This window comes from Ovis aries, chromosome X, assembly GCF_016772045.2.
Source record: "Ovis aries strain OAR_USU_Benz2616 breed Rambouillet chromosome X, ARS-UI_Ramb_v3.0, whole genome shotgun sequence".
NCBI classification, from domain to species: Eukaryota; Metazoa; Chordata; class Mammalia; order Artiodactyla; family Bovidae; genus Ovis; species Ovis aries.
This window is the reverse complement of record NC_056080.1, coordinates 94,841,690-94,861,017: the sequence shown is the minus strand read 5'-3', so window position 1 is coordinate 94,861,017 and position 19,328 is coordinate 94,841,690. Positions and strand designations below refer to the sequence as shown.

Here is a 19,328-nt window from a genome sequence, read left to right as displayed (position 1 = left end):
GAACAGATGGATTCCAGAACTGGTTGGAATATAGAGTGTGAGGGGGAAAGAAATGTCTAGGCAGACAGGGGTTCTGTTTAATCAAGATGGAAAATAGAGAAGTGCTGGTTTGGGGAGGAAAATGATAAGTTAGTTTGGTCCAGTCAAAGTTTGATGGACTGTACACAGTACTACAGTCAAGAGGCAGTTGGGTCTAAAGATCTGAGGCTTAGGAAAACAATACAGACTGAACTTTTGGGAAGATCAATGGAGAGGTGACTCTTAAACGTGCAGAGACCAAGGCCAAGACCCTAGAGATGTTCAGCAGTTAAAAGACTGTCCTGTATCATCACAAAACTGTTGGTGAGTGTGTATGTGTTTCGTCTATGTATTCTTCTCCCAAGCAGTTGTCTCTCATTCCAAAATACTTTTCCAGGTTTCAAACATGGCAGACCGCATGGACTGGCAACAAACTACCAACACCATAGAAGAGCCCCTGGATCTTCTCAGGCTCAGCCTGGATGAAAGAATCTATGTGAAAAGGAGAAACAACAGAGAACTTTGAGGCAGGTTACATGCTTATGATCAATATTTAAGAACAATATTGGGAAATGTGGCAACTATAGAAAGTGAAGGAGAAGCATTTCAAGGGATACATAAGTAAACAAAATGGAAAATTCTGATGCTCTTTGTCTGGGGAGATGGTGTTGTGCTAGTGGTCCCACCATTTACAGTTGACTGAAACAAAGAATTTATCCAGGGTGGAAAGCAGGAGATTTTGTATGATTGCCACTTTAAACATAGAAGATATTCAAAAGAGAAACTGTCTACATTTTTATATTAAGGAATAACCAAGAATTCTTCCACTCCTGAAATAAACTGATTTGCAGATAACTCACAAAATCTTAAGCTATATGGCATTTTTACTTTTCCTCTACCCCTTCCAATAAATGTGATCACCAAGATGCAGAAAAATAAAATACTTTCCCTTCACTTTGCAGCCATATTTGCAACCCAGTTTCACCTCACTGAAGATTCCAAATGTCCGTGCCCTTCCACCTTTCAGGTGTACCTGAGCCTCTCCAAATAGGACAAGCTCCAGTTGAGAGACTGCTATGCACATCTGCTGGTGATTTCCATTGCTTGTAATTATTGGCAACATCTCTAGAGTTTATATGTTGTTTACACACTCAGCCTAATTTATTCTTTGCAAAGAAATCATATAAAGCAACATAGCAGGAGAGCTTGTAACAGGAAGAAATATAGTACATGGAGCGTCTAGGAGATGTCAAGTTGACCCAGAGATCTTTTTCAGGGGGTGGAGGTGGTGAGAGTGTTTCCAGCTAACCTGCAGAATGTAAACAGAGCCTGCAGACAGACTGAAAGACAGCTCTATCAGCTCTGCTGGAGGTGTTGACACTACTATCCTACCCAGGGTGTGAGCACAGAAGCTTGTTACCATTCCAATTTTGCTGAGCTGCTTGGGGCTTTTGACATTACAGATATCCCGTTCCTGCACTGAGAAACTCGTACAAGATTCTTTAAGGTAGAAGGCACCTTGGAGGTCGCTTTACAATAGAGTGCACAGGCTAATTCTGAGTGTTTCAAACTGTGTGCTTGTAAATAATCCATGGTATTTCAATTGAGCAATTAATAAAGCAGTGAACAGAGAGAATTCTTTTAGCAATATTAGTAGATGGAATTGGCTTTTATTACTATACAAACCCAAATTAAATTTGATGGAGCAATAAAATGAGAACACCAGACTGAGTACTCTTCCTGCCCTAACAGCTTTGGTTCGGAGAGTACATTTGACTTTGAGGTTGCACCTGGTGTTTATGGCAGCCCCTAGGACTGGACATGCTGCCTGCCAAACACCTCTCCTACTGTCATCCACCAGAACATTTTGTTTTTGTTGTTTTAAATAGCTGCTTTGTTGAGATATAATTCAATACTATAAAACTCATCTGTGCAAAATGTACAATTCAGTGGGTTTTAGCATATTCAGAGTTGTGCACCCATCATCACAATTGATTTTAGAACTTTTTCATCATGCCAAAATGAAGCCCTGTGCCCATTAACAGTCACTCCTCAGTTCTTCTCAATCCCTCCTGACCTTGTTGTTGTTCAGTTGCTCAATCATGTGTGACTCTTTGCAACCCCATGGACTCAGCATGCCAGGCTTTCCTGTCCTTCACCATCTCCCAGAGTTTGCTCAAACTCATGTCCATCGAGTCAGTGATGCCATCCAACCATCTCATCCTCTGTCCTCCCCTTTTCCTCCTGTCCTCAATCTTTCCCAGCATCAAGGTCTTATCCAATGAGTCAGCTCTTCACATCAGATAGCCAAAAAGTATTGGAGCTTTAGCTTTAGTCCTTCCAATGAATATTCAGGGTTGATTTCCTTTAGGATTGACTGGTTTGATCTCCTTGCTGTCCAGGGGACTCTCAAGAGTCTTCTCCAATATCACAGTTCACCCTAGGCAGTTCATAATCTACTTTCTGTCCCTGTGGTTGTGCCTATTCTGGATACTCATAAATGGAGTCATACAATGTGTAGTTTTTCTTGACTGGCCTTTTTCAGTTAGCATAATGTTTTCAGGGTTCATTCATGTGGTAGTATGTATCAATACTTCATTTCTTTTTTAAAAATGAACTTCACTTTTTAGAACAGTTTTAGATTTACAGAAAAATTGAGGCTGTAGTAGAGACTCTCCATATACCGTACCCAGTTTCCTCAATTACCAGCTTACAATAGTATAGTACATGCTTGACATTGATGAACCAACAATGATACATTATTACTAAATAAACCCATGCTTTATTAAGATTTCTTCAGTTTTTCCCTAAAGTCATTTGAGTGTTCCAGGATCCTATCCAGAATACCATGTTACATTTATATTACTTTAAATCATCATATATTATGTTGAATCATCATGTCACCTTAGGCTACTCTTGGCTATGGCAGGTTCTCAGACTTTCCTTGTTTTTTATGACCTTGACAGTTTTGAGGATTGCTGGTCAGATATATGGTACAGTATCCTCAGTTGGGACTTTCCTGGTGGCACAGTGGTAAAGAATGTGCTTGCCAATGCAGGTGAACAGGTTCAATTCCAGAGTCGGGAAGGTCCCCTGGAGAAGGAAATGGCAACCCGCTCCAGTGTTCTTGCCTGGGAAATCCCAAGGACAGAGGAGCCTGGCGGGCTACCATACACAGGGTTACAAGAGAGTCGGACACAACTAAGCAACTAAACAATAATAACATCGTCAGTCAGGATTTGTCAGATGTTTCCCTAATCATTAGATTGATTATGGGGTTGGGGCCACAGCAGAAAAGTGCCATTTTTGTCACATCATGTCAAGGTACATACTGTCAACATGACTTGTAATTGCCAATGTTGACTTTAATCTTTTGGCTAAGGTAGTGTTTGTTCAGTTTCTCAGCTGCAATGTTAACTCTTTTCCCCCTTTCCATACTGCTCTCTTTGGAAGGTAGTCACTATGACTAACCCACGCTTAAGGTGTGGGGAGTTATGCACAGATTTGTCTCCTCCCCTTCCCTCATTCATGTATTTACTTATTTATTTATTTTAAAAATATTAATTTATTTGGGAGCATGGAATCTTAGTCACTGGACCACCAGGGAAGTCCCTGCTTATTTATTTATATCAGTGTGGATGATGCCTATTTGTTGTATCTTTGGGTTATAATTCTGCTGCTGCTGCTGCTAAGCTGCTTCAGTCGTGTCTGACTCTGTGCGACTCCATAGATGGCAGCCCACCAGGCTCCCCCGTCCCTGGGATTCTCCAGGCAAGAACGCTGGAGTGGGTTGCCATTTCCTTCTCCAATGCATGAAAGTGAAAAGCGAAAGTGAAGTCGCTCAGTCATGTCCGACTCTTAGCGACCCCATGGGCTGCAGCCTACCAGGCTCCTCTGCCCATGGGATTTTCCAGGCAAGAGTACTGGAGTGGGGTGCCATTGCCTTCTCCGCATTATAATGCAGTACTACTTTATTCATTTTGTTGCTCAAACTTATTCAGATTTGGTCATTGGAAACTGTTTTAGGTGGCTCCTATGTCCTTTTGAGGCTTCCCTGGTGGCTCATACCATAAAGAGTCTGCCTGCGGTGCAGGAGACCCAGGTTCGAAGCCTGGGTTGGGAAGATCCCCTGGAGAAGGGAATGGCTACCCATTCCAGTATTCTTGCCTGGGAAATCACATGAACAGAAGAGCCTGGTGGGCTATCATCTATGGGGTCGCATAGAGTCAAACATGACTAAGCAGCTAACAAACAAACAATATGTCCTTTTGACTCACTTCCATTATTGGGCTTCATCTTTCCTTCCTTCCTCCCTTTCTCTCTTCCTTCTTTGCCTTCTTTCTTACCTTTCCTTACCTTTTGGCACTGCAGGATGCTCTAGACTCACTTTGTATATTTCTGGCCCCAGTTCTAGAATCAGCCACTTTCCCAAAGATCCCCACTTCCTTTCACTGAAGAATGATATTAGAAACCAAGACCTGGATACTTAGATGTGTTCGTTGTTACTGAGATGTCATTGTTTCTGGGCCTACTCACTGCTGGCAGAACTAGGTAATACATGTGTGAATACTAACCTTGTATATATATTGATATGAGTACTCATTTTTTTTAAAAAATTCTAATAGTTGCTGCTACTGCTAAGTCACTTCAGTCGTATCCAACTCTGTGTGACCCCAGAGATGGCAGCCCACCAGGCTCCCCTGTCCCTGAGATTCTCCAGGCAAGAACACTGGAGTGGGTTGCCATTTCCTTCTCCAATGCATGAAAGTGAAAAGTGAAAGTGGAGTCGCTCAGTCCTGTCAGACTCTTAGTGACCCCATGGACTGCAGCCTCCCAGGCTCCTCCATCCATGGGATTTTCCAGGCAAGAGTACTGGAGTCGGGTGCCATTGCCTTCTCCGTTCTAATAGTTATTTGTTATTTATTTGGCTGCACTCAGTCTTTGTTGCAGCATGTGGGATCTTTAGTTGCAGAATTCAAACTCTTAGTTGCAGTATATCAGATCTAGTTCCTTAACCAAGACCAAACCTGGGCCCCCTGTACTGGGAGCATGGAGTCATAGCCACTGAACCACCATGGAAGTCTCAGTACTCTATTCCTTTTTATTTGTAGAATAATATTCCATTGCATAGATATACTACATTTTATTCATCCATTAATCAGTTCAGAGGCAATTAGGTTGTTTCCACTTTGGGGCTATTATGAATAATGCCTCTGTGAACATTAGGGCACACATTTTTGTGTGAACCTATGTTTATGTTAGCCCTAGGAGTAGAATTTCTGGGTCATATTGTAACTTGATGTTTAACTTTTTGAAGAACTGTCAGTCTGTTTTTTAAAGTGGCTTTACCACTTTACATTCCCTCCAGCATTATATAAGGATTCAAATTCTCCACATCCTTGGCAACACTTGTTAGTGCCTATCTTTAAAGAATTATGACAGCCATCCTAGTTGACATGAAGTAGTATCTCATCGTGGTTTTGATTTGATGCCCTCAGTGACTAATGATGTTGAGCATCTTTCTATGCGCTTGTCGCCTATTTGTATATTCCCTTTGGAAAAAACTATTCACTTCCTTTGCCCATTTTTAATTAGGTAATTTCATTTTTTTATTATTGAGTTTTAAGACTTTATACAGTCTAGATATAATTCCTTTATCAGATATATGATTGGTACATATTTCTTCCTATTCTGTGGGTTTTCTCTTCACTTTGCTGATGGTGCCCTTGCAAGCAAAACTGTTTAATCTTTATGAAGTCCAGCTCATTATTTTCTTTTGTGCTTATGCTTTTGGTGTCATAGGATCCATTCATTTTTAATGGTGATCTTTTATTTTGCCTTCTTTCTGTAGCAAGAACTGGCCTCAGCAATGAGAAACATCCCTTGTGATGGTGGGAAATACAGAGTTTGACCAGAAAGCACTAGCTCCTCCCTGAAGAGTCAATAGAGGCTGCTAAGGAAAGTGACAATCATCACTAACTTGATAACACATACTGCACAAGACTGAGTGCCAGACACTGTGCTCAGCACTCAAAGCATCTTTTTTTTTTTTGAACCCTCAGAACAAACCAGAGACATTATTGTTCCCACTTGAAGCTCCATGTAAATGGTGTCCTCAACAGCCTACAGCTGGTAAGGGATGGAGCCAAGGTGACAGGTTCATTCTTGATGATTTCCACAGGCTTGCACTCATCCTGTTAGTATCAAGTCCTCAGAGCCCCTGTTCCTTAAACACACAGTAAACACTCCACATGTATTTTTGAGGGCCTAATATGGAATAGGCATTGTGCTCAGTATTCGTGAACAAACCAGGCACTGTCTTTGTCCTCAAGGAACTTACAGACTAGGAGTGAGACACAAATAAATGTAAAATGACCACTGGTATCAGGGCTAGGAAGAGGGTCCAGTGTTGCGAGAGTTTAAAACAGGACACCTGTCTTGTTCTGGAGGAGAGCTTCATGGACACCTTCACCAGAAGAGATGTTTGAGCTGAGACCTTGCAGACAACATTGGACCATTTGAGGGAAGAGCTTGGGGCAGAACATTCCAGGAAAAAGGAACAGCACATTCAAAAGCACTGGGGCAGGGAAGAATTTATGTACTTTTGCTAGTAGATTTTTTTAATCACCAAGAAATCTGTGCTTGATATGGAGATTTGGGGGAATCTTGCCGATGCAAGAAGAAATGTGCACTGTGCATAGTAAGGGCTTCCCTGGTGGCTCATACAGTAAAGAATCTGCTTGCAGTATGGGAGACCTGGGTTCGATCCCTGGGTTGGGAAGATCCCCTGGAGGAGGGCATGGCAACCCACTCCAGTATTCCTGCCTCGAGAATCCCCATGGACTGAGGAACTGGGCAGGCTACAGTCCATGGGGTCGCAAAAAGTCAGACACGACTGAGAGACTAAGCACAGCACAGTGCATAATAATCTGTATCTGGGAAAATTACTGGACTTCAAACTTTATTTAGATATGAAACCATCCAGAACCATGATTTATTTAACAAACATTTCTCAGGGGGATCCTGAGGTGGGAGTAGGGGAGGTGGGGGTTGGAGGAGAGAGGCATAGAAGGACACAGCATTGATCAGACAATAAGAAGTCACCAGAAGGTTATGAAGAAAGGAAGTGACACTGATAGGATTTCTGTTTGAAAAGTTGATGGGATACTCCGGGGAGAGTGGATTGGTGAGGAGCACAGTGGATGCAGGGAAAACAGGTAGGAGGCCATGGCAGTGGTCCAGCAGGCAGTGACGGGGAGAAGGGACACAACCGACCGTGTTTGTTCATTCGGCTGTGTGGGTGCGAGTTGGGTGCTCATCTAGTCCCTCCTCTCCTGGCCCAGGACACATCCCATGGGCTTGCTCCGAACCCCGCCTCCCAAGAGGGCAGTGAGTTGCAGGCTCCTGGGTTTGTGCACTTTCTGGTTCCTCAATGGCCCCTGCTTCCCGCGGTCCAAGCTGTTCAGCTTGGCTCCCAAGGAGGTCTTTTTCTCCAGTGAGTGGGTCCGAAGAATGACAGAGCCGTCACTAATCTGCTCCTGCTCCCGCTGACTGATGAGGGCACTTGGCAGGGGGTTGCTCTGCTGTGTTCTCTGCAGCCCCCAATCTGGAGGAGAGCTGGGGAATTACTGCTGCTGGGGCTCCTGACCCCCCTTACCTCAAACAAATGAAGGGAAAGCTTGAACTTTCTTCTTCCACAAGGAGAAACACTTCCGTATTTGTGACTGGGAGAGAATATATTTTAAAGCTGATTTTTCTGATGATAGCAGGGATACAATCCTATCAGAGAAAATTGAAGTACGAATAAATAGAAGGAACACTAACCAGTATTCATATTAGTACCCTGCATTTTTGTATGTTTTTCGACTCATATATACTTCAATAGGTCACACGTACTGAATATACTTTTGCACGTCTTGCTCTTTTAGATCTGTTTTAAGCATTTTCTTGTCATTGTGATCTCTCCCAGCACAATTTTAATATCTGCAAAGTAGTCTTTTGGGGGGAAAGGTATTTTACATAACCTTTTCCTATCTGTTGAACAGTTGGGTTGGGTATAACTTTTACTATCGCAAGCAGGTCTGTGATGAAAGTCTTTGTTTATAAATCTATACCTGCGTTTTGGATGCCCTCTCCCCCTGTAGATTTCTAGACAGGAGATTAATGAGGGGAGAGATACAGACAAGCCAGGAAAGAACATCTTCATGTAGGATGCTGCTGCTGCTACTGCTAAGTTGCTTCAGTCGTGTCCGACTCTGTGCGACCCCAGAGACGGCAGCCCACCAGGCTCCCCTGTTCCTGGGATAATTCCCATCAAAAGATAACTCTGCTCCTGTCAGGAGACGCTAAAGATGGACTGTGTTTCTCCCTCTGTAAGGACCTGATGCAGCCATCACTTCACCATTCGCCAAGCATTGGCCACTAGGTGTCTGTATGTCAGGAATTACATCTTTTCTATAGAGACCCCACTAGATTAAGGGCTTGAGAGGCAGCTGGAGCTGGAATTTCATCAGTTGCTCTCCATCTTGTGGCAGAGTCAGGCGTCCACCAGGCCTGGGAGTCCGGTTCCCCCGTGCAGCCAGAGACCAGCTAAACAACCTTGAGCGCTGTCACTTCCCCTGCAGGGGCCAGTTTTCTCATGTGTAAAACAAGCCCCCAAAGGCAGGAGTTGGGGCTTGACCAGACTTTGTTATTGTTGCCATTTCAGCCTCAGAACCCTTATTTCAAGTGAAATTTGACCAGAACCCTAAGCTAGAAAACAGATTGCGGGGCAACTGTCCCCATAGACGTGGGGGAGCAGTGGAAGAGGTGGGGGCGGGGGTGGGGGTTGCGCTAGTCTGGAAACTCTGGCCCAGGGGATGGAAGTTGCACTCCAGTGTAGTTCTCTTCCCTGTGGCTGAAGTTAAAAAACAATTATCTTTCATCTATATTTAAATCCTCCGATGTGCTGATTGATGAAATCCTTTCTCTTAAAGGCAATTTGGAAATCGGACAAAGTAGCGCACAAAGCCGTGGATGTTTAGAGAGGGGGGGCCAGTAGCGTGTGAGACCGGTTGAAAGGGTGACCCTGGCACTTCTAAGAAGGCAGCAGCACAATGGACTCTTGGAAAGAAGCGGTGTCAATTTATTCCCGCGTTGGCACCGCCCCCTCAGTGGGGCGGAATTGCTTGTTTTCAACCCTCCCTTGCCCGGAATCTTTCAGACCAAACTTGGGTCCACAATTGGTAGCAATTTGAACCCAGAGTAACCGACGGACAGGTATTTTTACGGACGCCCAAACACTGTGAAAGATACAAATAGGGGGTGGATATGACCAGAGAGTTGCCTCCCGCCCCACCCCCTCCCCGCTGGACGCGGATCGCGGGTGGCGGAGAACCTGGTAGCCTGGGACCCTGCTCTCCAGTCACTGCAGCAAGACTGGCAGCGCCAACCCACTTGGCGGGGCCCGGGATCCGTGGGACGGGAAGGGGAGCGAGAGGTAGTGAGGCCTCGCCACACCGGACGCAGCAGGCGCCGGGGAGGAGCACCCGGTGGAGGGCGATGAGCCGGGGTCGGTGCATCACGACCAGGAGCCCTCCTACCCTGTGCGGTACCGTCGGGGGAGGCCAGTGCCAGCGCCTGCGGGGGAGGGGTTGTGCCGCCTTCCAGGGAGACCCGACCATTCTCCAAGAGGCGTGGTGAGCTTAAGTCTCCGGGATCCGCAGTGAGGTGTAAAAAGCGGGCACGACCCCCGAAGCCGCAGAAAGCCCCCGCCCCTCCTCCACCCCACCCCCCACCCCCCGCGAAGCCCGCCCCGGCTCGCAGGTGAATGGTCAGCCCGCACAAAGGAAGCCGGCTGGAAATGTGGAATTCGGACCAATTTAACGGGAGTTCCTGTCGCCCCGAGTCCAGCAGACCTCAAGCAAAGAAACCTGTGGTCAGGAGTGGAAGAGGATAAAACACAGTTCACCAGGCCGCGCTTACTGGAAAGCCCGAGTTTAGTTATTCTGGGATAGCGAGGTAACAGGATTAGAGGGATTAAGGAAATCACCTCAAACAGATGAGGAGGGGGTAAAAAAACACTGGTTCTATTTGTTTTCTTCCTAGGCCTCAAACAGATTCACTGGGGCCGAGTGGCCAGGAGCGAAACCAAAGGCCTTTCGGGGGGCACAGTGGAAATCCCAAGGGTCAGGGATGGAGGCAGAGTGGGGGGAGGGAGGGAGTCGAAAACTAGCTAGAGGCTCGGGTTGAGAGGGAGCCTCTTCTAAAAAACCAGTCAGTGGGCCGGAGTGACAAGTCAAAAAGAGAAAGCCATCGGAGGAGTCTCAGAGATCTTTGCAAAGATCTAAGGTGGACTACTGAAAACCACAGCTTCCAGCGTTGAATGCTGGCTCCGCCGCTTCAGCCAACCTCGGTTGAAATGTACTCGTTTCCTGCTAGGAAGTCCTGAACTATTTCTGTTTAATAGGCTGAGATTTCTGAAGGGTTTTCGTTTTGTAAATCATTTGGCTTGACTCTAATGTCTTCCCGCCCCAGTGCACAAAGGTAAATGTGCCCCCTTTCGGGGCCAGTTTCCGCGGCCGCCCCTCCCCGCCCCGCGTGGCCGCTGCCGCCGCCGCGATCAACAAGTGCGTGGCCGCGGGGTGCTAGACTCCGCCTGAGTGTGCTCGCTCCCGGAAAGACAAATCGCTTTCTCCTTGGAGTTTCAGTTGAAAATACCGGGAGACGCCGTGTTTGCGATCACCAGTAGTTACAGAAGAAACCGTTCCAGATCACGCTCGCCTCCCCCCAGGCCCCCCACCCCCGGCCCCGGGACCCGACCACGGTCGCAGTACCGAGGACTGGTTCCCTCCCTAACCCGCACCTAAAGTTTCAGGCCCGCAAAATTACCACGACTCCATTATGTTGGTTATAAAATTTATTGATCTCTCATTTAGGAACTGAGTAAAACCTTGAAAACCCTGAAACAAAATAGCCCCTTAGCCCTACCACCCAAACGAAATCCACATACATTAGCGCGACGAAATATCAAACAGATCACGGCAGAAATCACCAACTCAACAGCTTAAATGCGGACTGGACAGAAAGCTGTCCCACGGCCAGGGGCGGCGAGGCGGGAGACATACGCACACCTGGCTATAAATTAACATCGGCCTTGGCTGCCGCGCCGCGGCGGTCAGTTCCCACCCCCCCACCCCGAGCCCACGAGGAAAACAGATGCAACGCGACTGGGGGAGGAGGCGTTGCAGTTCTCAGGCCAGCCTCACCCAAGTCCGTTTGCCCCATTCACTCACTCCTCGGCTAACAGCAAACTAACGCGACAACATTTTCAAACGCAACAGAAAAACCCAGTAACCCAGGAGGAGGAGGTGGAGGTGGGGGGAGGCTTTTTCTTAGCAAACAACACAGCGGATTCCCAGCCTACAGAAGGGGAAGGGAGGGAAGGCGGCGAGGGGACGGCGAGCTCGAGAAAGTCCCATTTCCGCCGCTCCGGACTCCTTTCAGCTTTCGTACAAACCCCGACAGCTACAGCCAAACTTTCCGTCCTCCCCACCATCGGAACAAGGCAACAGTCCCAGGCAAGCAAAGCTAAACAACAAGGCGTCCCCACTCGGGGGTGCAGGGGCGGGGTGGGGCGGAGGGGCGGCGAGCGCCGGCGGGCGCTCAGATGTGGGTCAGTGGCACCGTGCCGTTGACGGCAGTCCCGGCGCCCTGGTAGTGCTGGTGCACGCTGTGCAGGCGGCCGCCCGGCAGCGGCGAGGCGGCGTCTGCCGCGTCCCCGCCGGGCGGCAGGTACATGCTGATCATGTCGCGCAGGTCGCCGAGGCACGCGCGCTGCGAGTGCGACGCGATGGCGGGCGGCGGCGAGCTGGGCTCCGTCTTCACCACCGTGCCCATGGGGCCCAGGCTCATGGCGGCGGCGGCGGCGGCGGCCGCCGCGGGCTGCTGCCCGTAGGCTGCGGCGGCGGCGGCGGCGGCGGAGGGCGCCATGCTCCCGTAGCCCGAGGCGGCGGCGGCGGCGGCCGCGGCGTTCATGTAGCTCTGGGCGCCGGGCGGCATCATGGGGCTGTACTGCAGGCCGGCCATGTCGTAGCGGTGCATCTGCGGCAGCGCGGGCGGCGGCGGCGGGCTGCTCATGGTCGCGGGCGGCGCGTAGCCCAGCTGCTCCTGCACCAGCGAGTACGCGCCGTTGGCCCAGCCGTTCACGTGTGTGTACGTGTCCAGGCGCTGGCCCACGCCCACCGGGCTGCTGGCGGCCGCGGCGGCGGCGGCGGCGGCCGCGGCGGCCGCGGCGCCGGGGGGCAGCAGGCCGCCAGGCAGGGAGTACTTGTCCTTCTTGAGCAGCGTCTTGGTCTTGCGGCGCGGCCGGTACTTGTAGTCCGGGTACTCTTTCATATGCACCGCGCGCAGCCGCTTGGCCTCGTCGATGAACGGCCGCTTCTCGGCGTCCGTCAGCAGTTTCCAATCGGCGCCCAAGCGCTTACTGATCTCGGAGTTGTGCATCTTGGGGTTCTCCAAGGCCATCTTGCGCCGCTGCCCGCGGGACCACACCATGAAGGCATTCATGGGCCGCTTCACGCGGTCCTGATCGCTGCCCCCGCCGCCGCCGCCGCCGCCTCCGCCGCCGCCCCCGGCGCTCGCGCCCCCGCTGCTGCCGCCGCCTGCGTTCGCGCCGCCGCCGGCGTTCGCACTACTCTTGCCTGCGCCGCCCGGGGCTGCCGGGCCGCCCGCGCCTGCCGCTGGGGTGGGTGGCCCCACGGGATTCTTGAGTTCAGTCTCCAGCAGGCTGTACATGGCCGGGGCGGGAAGAAGGTGCGCCAGGGTGGCGGGAGGAGAAGGCGCTCCCGGCGCTGGAGCGGCCACGGTGAAAAGGCCTGGGGACTCCGTCGGAGGGGCGCTTGGGGGCCGCTGGGCCCGCGGGTCGGGCGGGAAGGGCAGGCTGGCCGCAGTGGTCCGCGCCAAGTCAGCGGGACCCAGCAGGCTGCTGGCACCTGATGCGTGGTCTCGGGCAGGTCGCATTCGCAGTCTGGTCGGGCGCTCGCCGGGCCTCTTATATACCTGCTCGGATCCCCCGGGGTTGGGGCTCGGTCCGCCCCTCGCCACCCGGAGGCCCGGTGATTGACAGGCTTGCAGTGATGCGCCCTGGCCAATCATCACGGAGCCCTTGTTCGGCCAGGCTGGAAAAAAAAAAAAGTTCGGGGAGTCCTTTCGTTCACCCCCACGCCTCTCTGAGGCCTGGTGACGTGTTGAGAGTTATTCAGAAGGCGGGAGTCCCGGACAGCCGCTCAGGGACCACCAATTAGGGTCTCAAAAAGTTTGAAAGAACGAAACTCGAGGAGGTGACGGAGGGGGGAGGGGGCGCGAGCCGGTTTGGGGGGAGGGGGCAGGGGGCGCCCACGGGGTTCCGAAAACAACTGTGTCAAGGCCGGGGGCGTCCGGTCCCAGGGCCACCCTGCACAGCTTCCCGCTGTCTGCGCGGAGGTACTCCGACCGCTTCTGCTGCCAGCGCTAAGGGACACAGGACATGGCCAGCTACCCAGGCGGCCTTGGAGACTCGGGGCGCAGTGGAGGTACTCCGGTGCTGGGCTCCGAGAAGCCCTCCCTGGAATCGGCCCCGTTTCGGTAGGACACTCCGCCGGGAAGCCCCGGGCCAGCGCGCCCAGCGCTGGGCGGGGGTCAGGGAGCGGGGCTCGGGAGACAGGCTTCGGGACCGCGGGGCACACTGGGGCTGCGAGCTTTCGGTGGATTGCCCGGCGCCCGGGCCGGGCCGAGACGCTCCCATGCGGTGGTGCGGGGAGTGCTTGGGGCTGGGGGCGGAGGAGTGAACCGGCCTCAGCTCTCTTCTCCCGGCCCCCGTTTAGCGGCCCCTTTTTGTCTCTGCTCTCTGGCCATTTCGGTTTTTCCAGTCCGATGCCCCTGAGGGGGAGGGTCGGGCCCCTTGGAAAATCCGTTTTCATGGCAACACAGAGCCTCTCTAAGTGAAAGAAAAGTTTCTTGAAGGGGGGGGATGGTGGCCCGAGAGGAGCCGAGGCCGTCCTGGGGCGCCCCCTCCACCGGCCGCGCACCTGCCGGGACCACTGAGCGCTGCTCTCGCCGCGCAGCCGCGCCGCCTCCCCGGGGAGCAGGCGCTGCTAACGGATGCCATCCTCCTCCTTCTTCTTTTTTTTTTTTAAATAGCCTTCCGGACCGGAGCCTCGAGACTCGGAGCGCCACATTCAACCGCTTGTCGGGGTTGTCTGCCGAAGAATAGCGGCGCGGGGAAGCCCGGCAGCGGGTAGCTGGCACCCCGACTATCGTCGCCTCCAGCCCAAGCTAGTGGCTCAGCGTTTGCAACTCCCGGAGACGCCCGAGGCGACCGGTGGGAAGGAAAAGCCAACCCCGGGCAGAGGTGGCAGAGACTGAAATAAGTGTTCCCACTGTGTGGCCCACCAACCCCCCCTAGCCTCGTGGAAAGATGTGGAACCCAAAGAAAGGCGTATATCCTAAGTGTGGGAAAAAAAAAAAAAAAAAGCTCCAAACCGAGGTTTTTAGCTCCTTATAATGCAAGACCCAGCGATCCTGGGAAGCCTGTGTGCCAGGAGCTTGCTTCCCCGTTTCTTGCACAAATTATAAAGTAACCCGCTGTGACTTGGGGGACGCAGAGCAGGCCAGCCCGCCCTGGGGCCCACGGACCGCTAGCACCAGAATCCTGGCTCCCAGCAACAACGTCTCCTGGAAGTTTGGGGTCTCGAAACCCGCCTCTTAAGTTTGGGTTCCACTTGGTTCTGTTGCTCTTCTGGGCGGAAGGAAGCGAACGTATACAGTCAAGGGCTGCTGCGATCGTTTGAATGGTTCTACGCATTTAGGCTTTTGAAGTAAACTATGTGGAATGGTTCTGTGTATGAGTCCTGTGTGTGTGCGCGTGTGTGCACGCCCGCGCACGCGCGCACGGGTATGTGCACTTAAGTTGACATGGACTGGAAGGCATGTTTCAGAAAACAGAAGTGATTCGACAGTCTCCACCTGCAACTGTTTTCTTGCCAGACTGGGTGACACAGACAAAATTTCCTGGGCAAACCCACCTTCTCCCCAAGAAGTCACTGTGCAGTAGCCCTGCCCTTCTGGCCGCCTTTCCAGAAGCTCTCTCAGGTTCTCTGGGCCTCTGAGGCTGTTGCTAAGTGAAGCGCGTTTTAGGAAACTACCCAACCGACGCGCAGCCTGGCGTCCAGTAGCCTGACAGATGTCAGGATTCTTTCCAAGTTTTAGGACCCAAGTAAGCCGTTGTGGTGACAGCGCCTGGGCTGCCTACTTGCCTAGGCAAGGGGTGCGGTGCCCGGCCGGCGCTTCTCGCCGCAGCAGGTTATCTGGGGGAACTAGTCACTGCTCCCAGCTGTTTGTCGCTTGCTCACACCCATCCCGCGGTTTAGGTAAGCTCCTTCTCACATTAAGGTCCTTCTTCCAGATTTATGGCAATCTTGCTAGGATCAGACACCCTCTCCCACACTCCTGGCTTCCCTCGGAGGTGACGATTAAACCGATCTCTGTGCCTGGTAGCTCTGGGGTTGTCTGCCCAGCCCCAAGTCAAGTGTCACACCGACGTACCTTCGAAACATTTTAGAGGACACGTTCTCAGCCCATACTACCATTTCAGTAATCAAGCGAGATTACCATCATGGGGGTGGGGAGATGGAGGGAAGGCAGAAGGAAACAGTTCTCTTAGCAGTACCGGCGCAGGCACCGGCCAAGCGACGACTTTCCTTTCGGGTCGGGAGAAGCTTCACGGCAGGTACTACCGCCCGAGGGTGCTCGGTACAGGCGCTGCCCGCGGGGAAGCTAGACGTCCGGTGGAGCCCCAACCGGTGTCTCCGACCCGCACCTGCACCCCGCGAGGAAAGCAGAGGGACACAGCGTGATTCGGGAAGAGTCCCTTCCACTCTTTGCTGGAGGAGAGCGTGTTCGGTAGCTCTCTCTCCCTCGGGGCCTCCGGGAGCCCTTGGGCGGCAAACAGAGCCCCCCGGACGGCGGGTAGAGAACTCGGCCAAGCACGCCGTCCCCATTCTCCCCACCCTCTGGAGAGAGCTCTGGCTCTCTCGGACTGGGGCTGGGCCTGGGGATTCCAGGACCCAGGGCGTGGCAACAGCGCCGTTTGTTGGCTTCAGTTGGAAACTTCACCTATAGGCGCCCCTTCTCTCCCTACGGGGCTTCGAGGTCGCCCCAACCCTCCAAGGAGAGGCAGCTGCATCGCTGCGGGCAGAAGTGGGACTCTCCTTAGAGGGCTGGTGATGGCAAAACTCGGGGGGGTGGGGTAGGCTCTAGTGTGGGTGGCCCTGCAGGCTCCGGGTGCCTAGGGCGTTTCCAACTCTGCCTTCCTGCGGTTTGCGGAAATCCAGTGTCCCAGGAGCGTCGTATCTGCAAAGTGAACTCCTTAGCACTTGGCCTGAGAGCTACTAGTCGAGCAGGGGAGGGGCTGTCCCAGGGCTCGCGCGGGGGTGCCCCCGTGGAACCCTGCTCCGCCACTGCTCAAGGCGGGCTTTTTTCCCCGAGTCTTCGGCTCAATTAGGACCCCGCCTCTTAGAAGAGGTGCCCTTTGCGTGCTGGGTGGGATGGAATGGGTGTGTATCAGTGTCCGCTCCGGGAGCTGCGGCCTGACAATAGAGTCAAGTGTTCGCCTTTTTTCAAGTGCAGTCGAGCCCAGCGAGGGGTCCAGCTTTGAGGAAGTGCGAAAAACTTATCCCGAAGACCCTCAGAGAAGCTTTGCTTGCCAGCAAGGGGTGGGGGAAGTTTGCCGGTCTAGAGACAGTCTTTTTTCTTATTTCTTCCTTGAGAACAACCCTTCATTATTTGCTCTGGCTCCTGGCCAAGAGGGTGTATTTAGGCCCCAGATCGAGGGCCTTGACCACGAAATCCGGAGCTTAGGTCTGTTGTAGAATCATCTCCCGCAAAAGGTCGCAAAGGTCACCAGATCTCCAACGAGGCTCGAAGAGACAGCCGAGCACCTCGCAGCTGTCGAGGTCTCAGTCTGATACCCGCAGCACCTCTCATCCCCCCCCCCCCCCCCCCCCCCCTGCAGCTCCCAATAAAGCTCTCGTCCTTCAGAATCTGGGAAGGAGCTGACGGTCCTAGGCTGGCGGTGCAGTTTGCAGTAATAGCCTAGTTGACGCTCTCCAAGGAAAGCTTACTAGGAGCCACCAAGGTGTGCGGTGACACGGTCCTCAGGGTACCAAAAAGTCTCCAGTGGGCGGGCCAACTGTATTCTATCGCACTTTGATGTAGCGCTTTTTAGGAGTGAGGGTGTACTTTTAAAAGAGTTTCCGAATTGGCTTCCCTGAGTTAGCTGAGCTGCGGTCGGTGGGTACGGGGAATCCCCTTGGCCCAGACCTTGGCGCTCAGTTGCAGAGTCCTGTCCACCTGCAGGGTGTGACGACGAGGATGCCAGCCGTTTTCACTAGGTGTCGAGCCACTGCCAGGAATTTGGCAATCTCTACCTTCAGCTCCCTCTCTGCCGACCTCAAAACGCGAGCACTGCCAAACGCCACCCGAATACAGCCACCTCCCCCGTGGGAAAGGAGGATCTGCCCGGGAACTGGGTCCCACTGGCGGAGCGTCTTCCGGGTCACTGTAGTCGATCTGCCGGCCTCGCCCCCAACCCCTACACGCGCTCAGCCCTCTGAGCTGCGGGGACCCGCCCCCCGCGGAGCAGCCTCCCGGCACCCAGCACCCTACCCTGCCCTCCCGCTGGGCCAGTCGCCTTCCTTCCTTCCTTCTGTGGCTGCAAAGGCACGGCCCTCTCCGGCGGCGAGGTGGCCTGCCAGAAATCGGGCCTGGGGAAACAATCAAAAAATCGTTATCTGTATGGAACGTGGCTGGAGTTATTCCACTTCCCCGTATCTCATCTACACGCTTATCGAGACCTGCGGGGAGGAGGTGGTGGCGCGGCTCCATCGAGCGGGCGGTGCTTCCCGGGGAAGGATGCCCGTCTGGTCACGGGACCTCCCGGCACCTCCCGTGGGACCCGGCCGGCCCGTCGGCCCCAGCCCTAGGGGGCGCGGGATAGCGGGGCTGGGGGTTTGGGGAGAGCGCGCCCTGGAGCAAATTTTAAATCTCAAGACAGCAGACAGCTGTTTTCCTTCCCCCCACCGCCTTTTCCTTTTCTTTTTCGCCTTTTCACTTTCTTTCAAGAGAGAGGAGAGCTGTGGAATTCGATGCGCGGAATCTCTCCGTTCTCTTCCCCTGCCTTGCCGGCCGTCATTGCTTTTCTTGGCACTAAACCTCGGCCGCACAACCTACTATGGGCTACCCGGCGCTGCCCGGCGCGGGAGCAGACCACCGCCCCACCCCGCCCCCCACTTCCGCGTCCTTCAGCGGAGAGCGGCGGCGGCCCGGGGGAGCGCCCGGAGGGCTGGGGACCGCGGCGCGCCCCGGCCGCCGAGGGCCACGCTCGTCCCACCCCGCGCGCGCTTTCCCCTCCGCGGCGCGGAGCCGCGTGGCCCGAGCGGCTGAGACGCAGAAGCGCCCGTGGGCCGGGAGCTCTGGCGCCGTCGTCCGAGTGGCGGGCGAGCGAGGCTCCGGGGCGGCTGCTGGCGACGGAGAGCCGGGCGGAGGACGCGCGGTCCGGGAACGGCGAGCGGGCCGCCGCCTGCCAGGTACGGAGGCCGCCGAGCCTCGGGCCGCCCCGTTGACGCGCGGGTTGGCTGTCAGACGGTGCGACAGGGCGAGGTCTGCGGCGAGGCCCGGCCGCGCCGGCGTTTTGGCGCCCCGGTTGCGGTCACCCCGATTCCATTTCTCGGGAAAGCGTCGCCGGGTTACGACCCCGAGGCTGGGCAAAGGTGATGTTTGTGTCATTAACACCGTCTCCCCTCGTTTCCCAACATCTTTCTTCCCCCAGCCCAGCCGGGCTCGCATTTGAACAAGCAACGGGCCGAACGTCGCGATAACCCTTCCTAATGGGAAAAAAACTGCCCCTTTTGTGGAATGGTTTCTTTACAAAGCCAACAACCAACCTTATTTTCTAGTTCCAATGGCTATCCCTTTATGAGTTATATTATTAAAGAAATCCGATACTAATTGTGCCGATTTAACTTGTTAATTAGTTGCAAATAAACTATTCATTAGTGGTAAAATAAAATAAAACCCATGTGCCTAGATATCATTCCACATTCACATATTGTAGTGTCTGCATAGCATAGGCATACTAAATTAAGTTCCTAAAAGGTTTCTCCTCAGGATAAATAATTAAAATATATTCTACTTTAATTGACATTATAGAGGACATAAATGAGCTTTTCCTTTTAGAAAGAAATAGCCATTTCTAAATAAAGCTTGCAGTCTGGAGAATGGCGGCTTCAGCCAAA

The 19,328-nt window shown here is 53.0% G+C and overlaps 1 protein-coding gene, 1 long non-coding RNA gene and 1 pseudogene across 2 annotated transcripts; 2 read left to right on the top strand and 1 right to left on the bottom strand.

The window, feature by feature from the left end:
• The first annotated feature begins 424 nt into the window (after positions 1-424).
• LOC101114684 (U6 snRNA-associated Sm-like protein LSm3) lies at positions 425-721 on the top strand (annotated as a pseudogene).
• A 10,176-nt stretch (positions 722-10,897) lies between these two features.
• Positions 10,898-13,026, bottom strand: SOX3 (SRY-box transcription factor 3). The gene has a single exon (XM_027963360.2). It carries the CDS (start codon positions 13,015-13,017, stop codon positions 11,662-11,664), a length of 1,356 nt encoding a protein of 451 aa, XP_027819161.1. The 5' UTR covers positions 13,018-13,026; the 3' UTR covers positions 10,898-11,661.
• A 141-nt stretch (positions 13,027-13,167) lies between these two features.
• Positions 13,168-14,871, top strand: LOC132658859 (uncharacterized). Its single transcript, XR_009598943.1, has 2 exons — positions 13,168-13,620; positions 14,176-14,871. It is a non-coding gene; the product is annotated as an uncharacterized LOC132658859 (long non-coding RNA).
• The last annotated feature ends 4,457 nt before the right edge of the window (positions 14,872-19,328 follow it).

Coding starts and splice junctions, on each gene's coding strand:
- SOX3 (XM_027963360.2), bottom strand. CDS start 13,017: ATGCGACCTGCCCGAGACCACGCATCAGGTGCCAGCAGCCTGCTGGGT.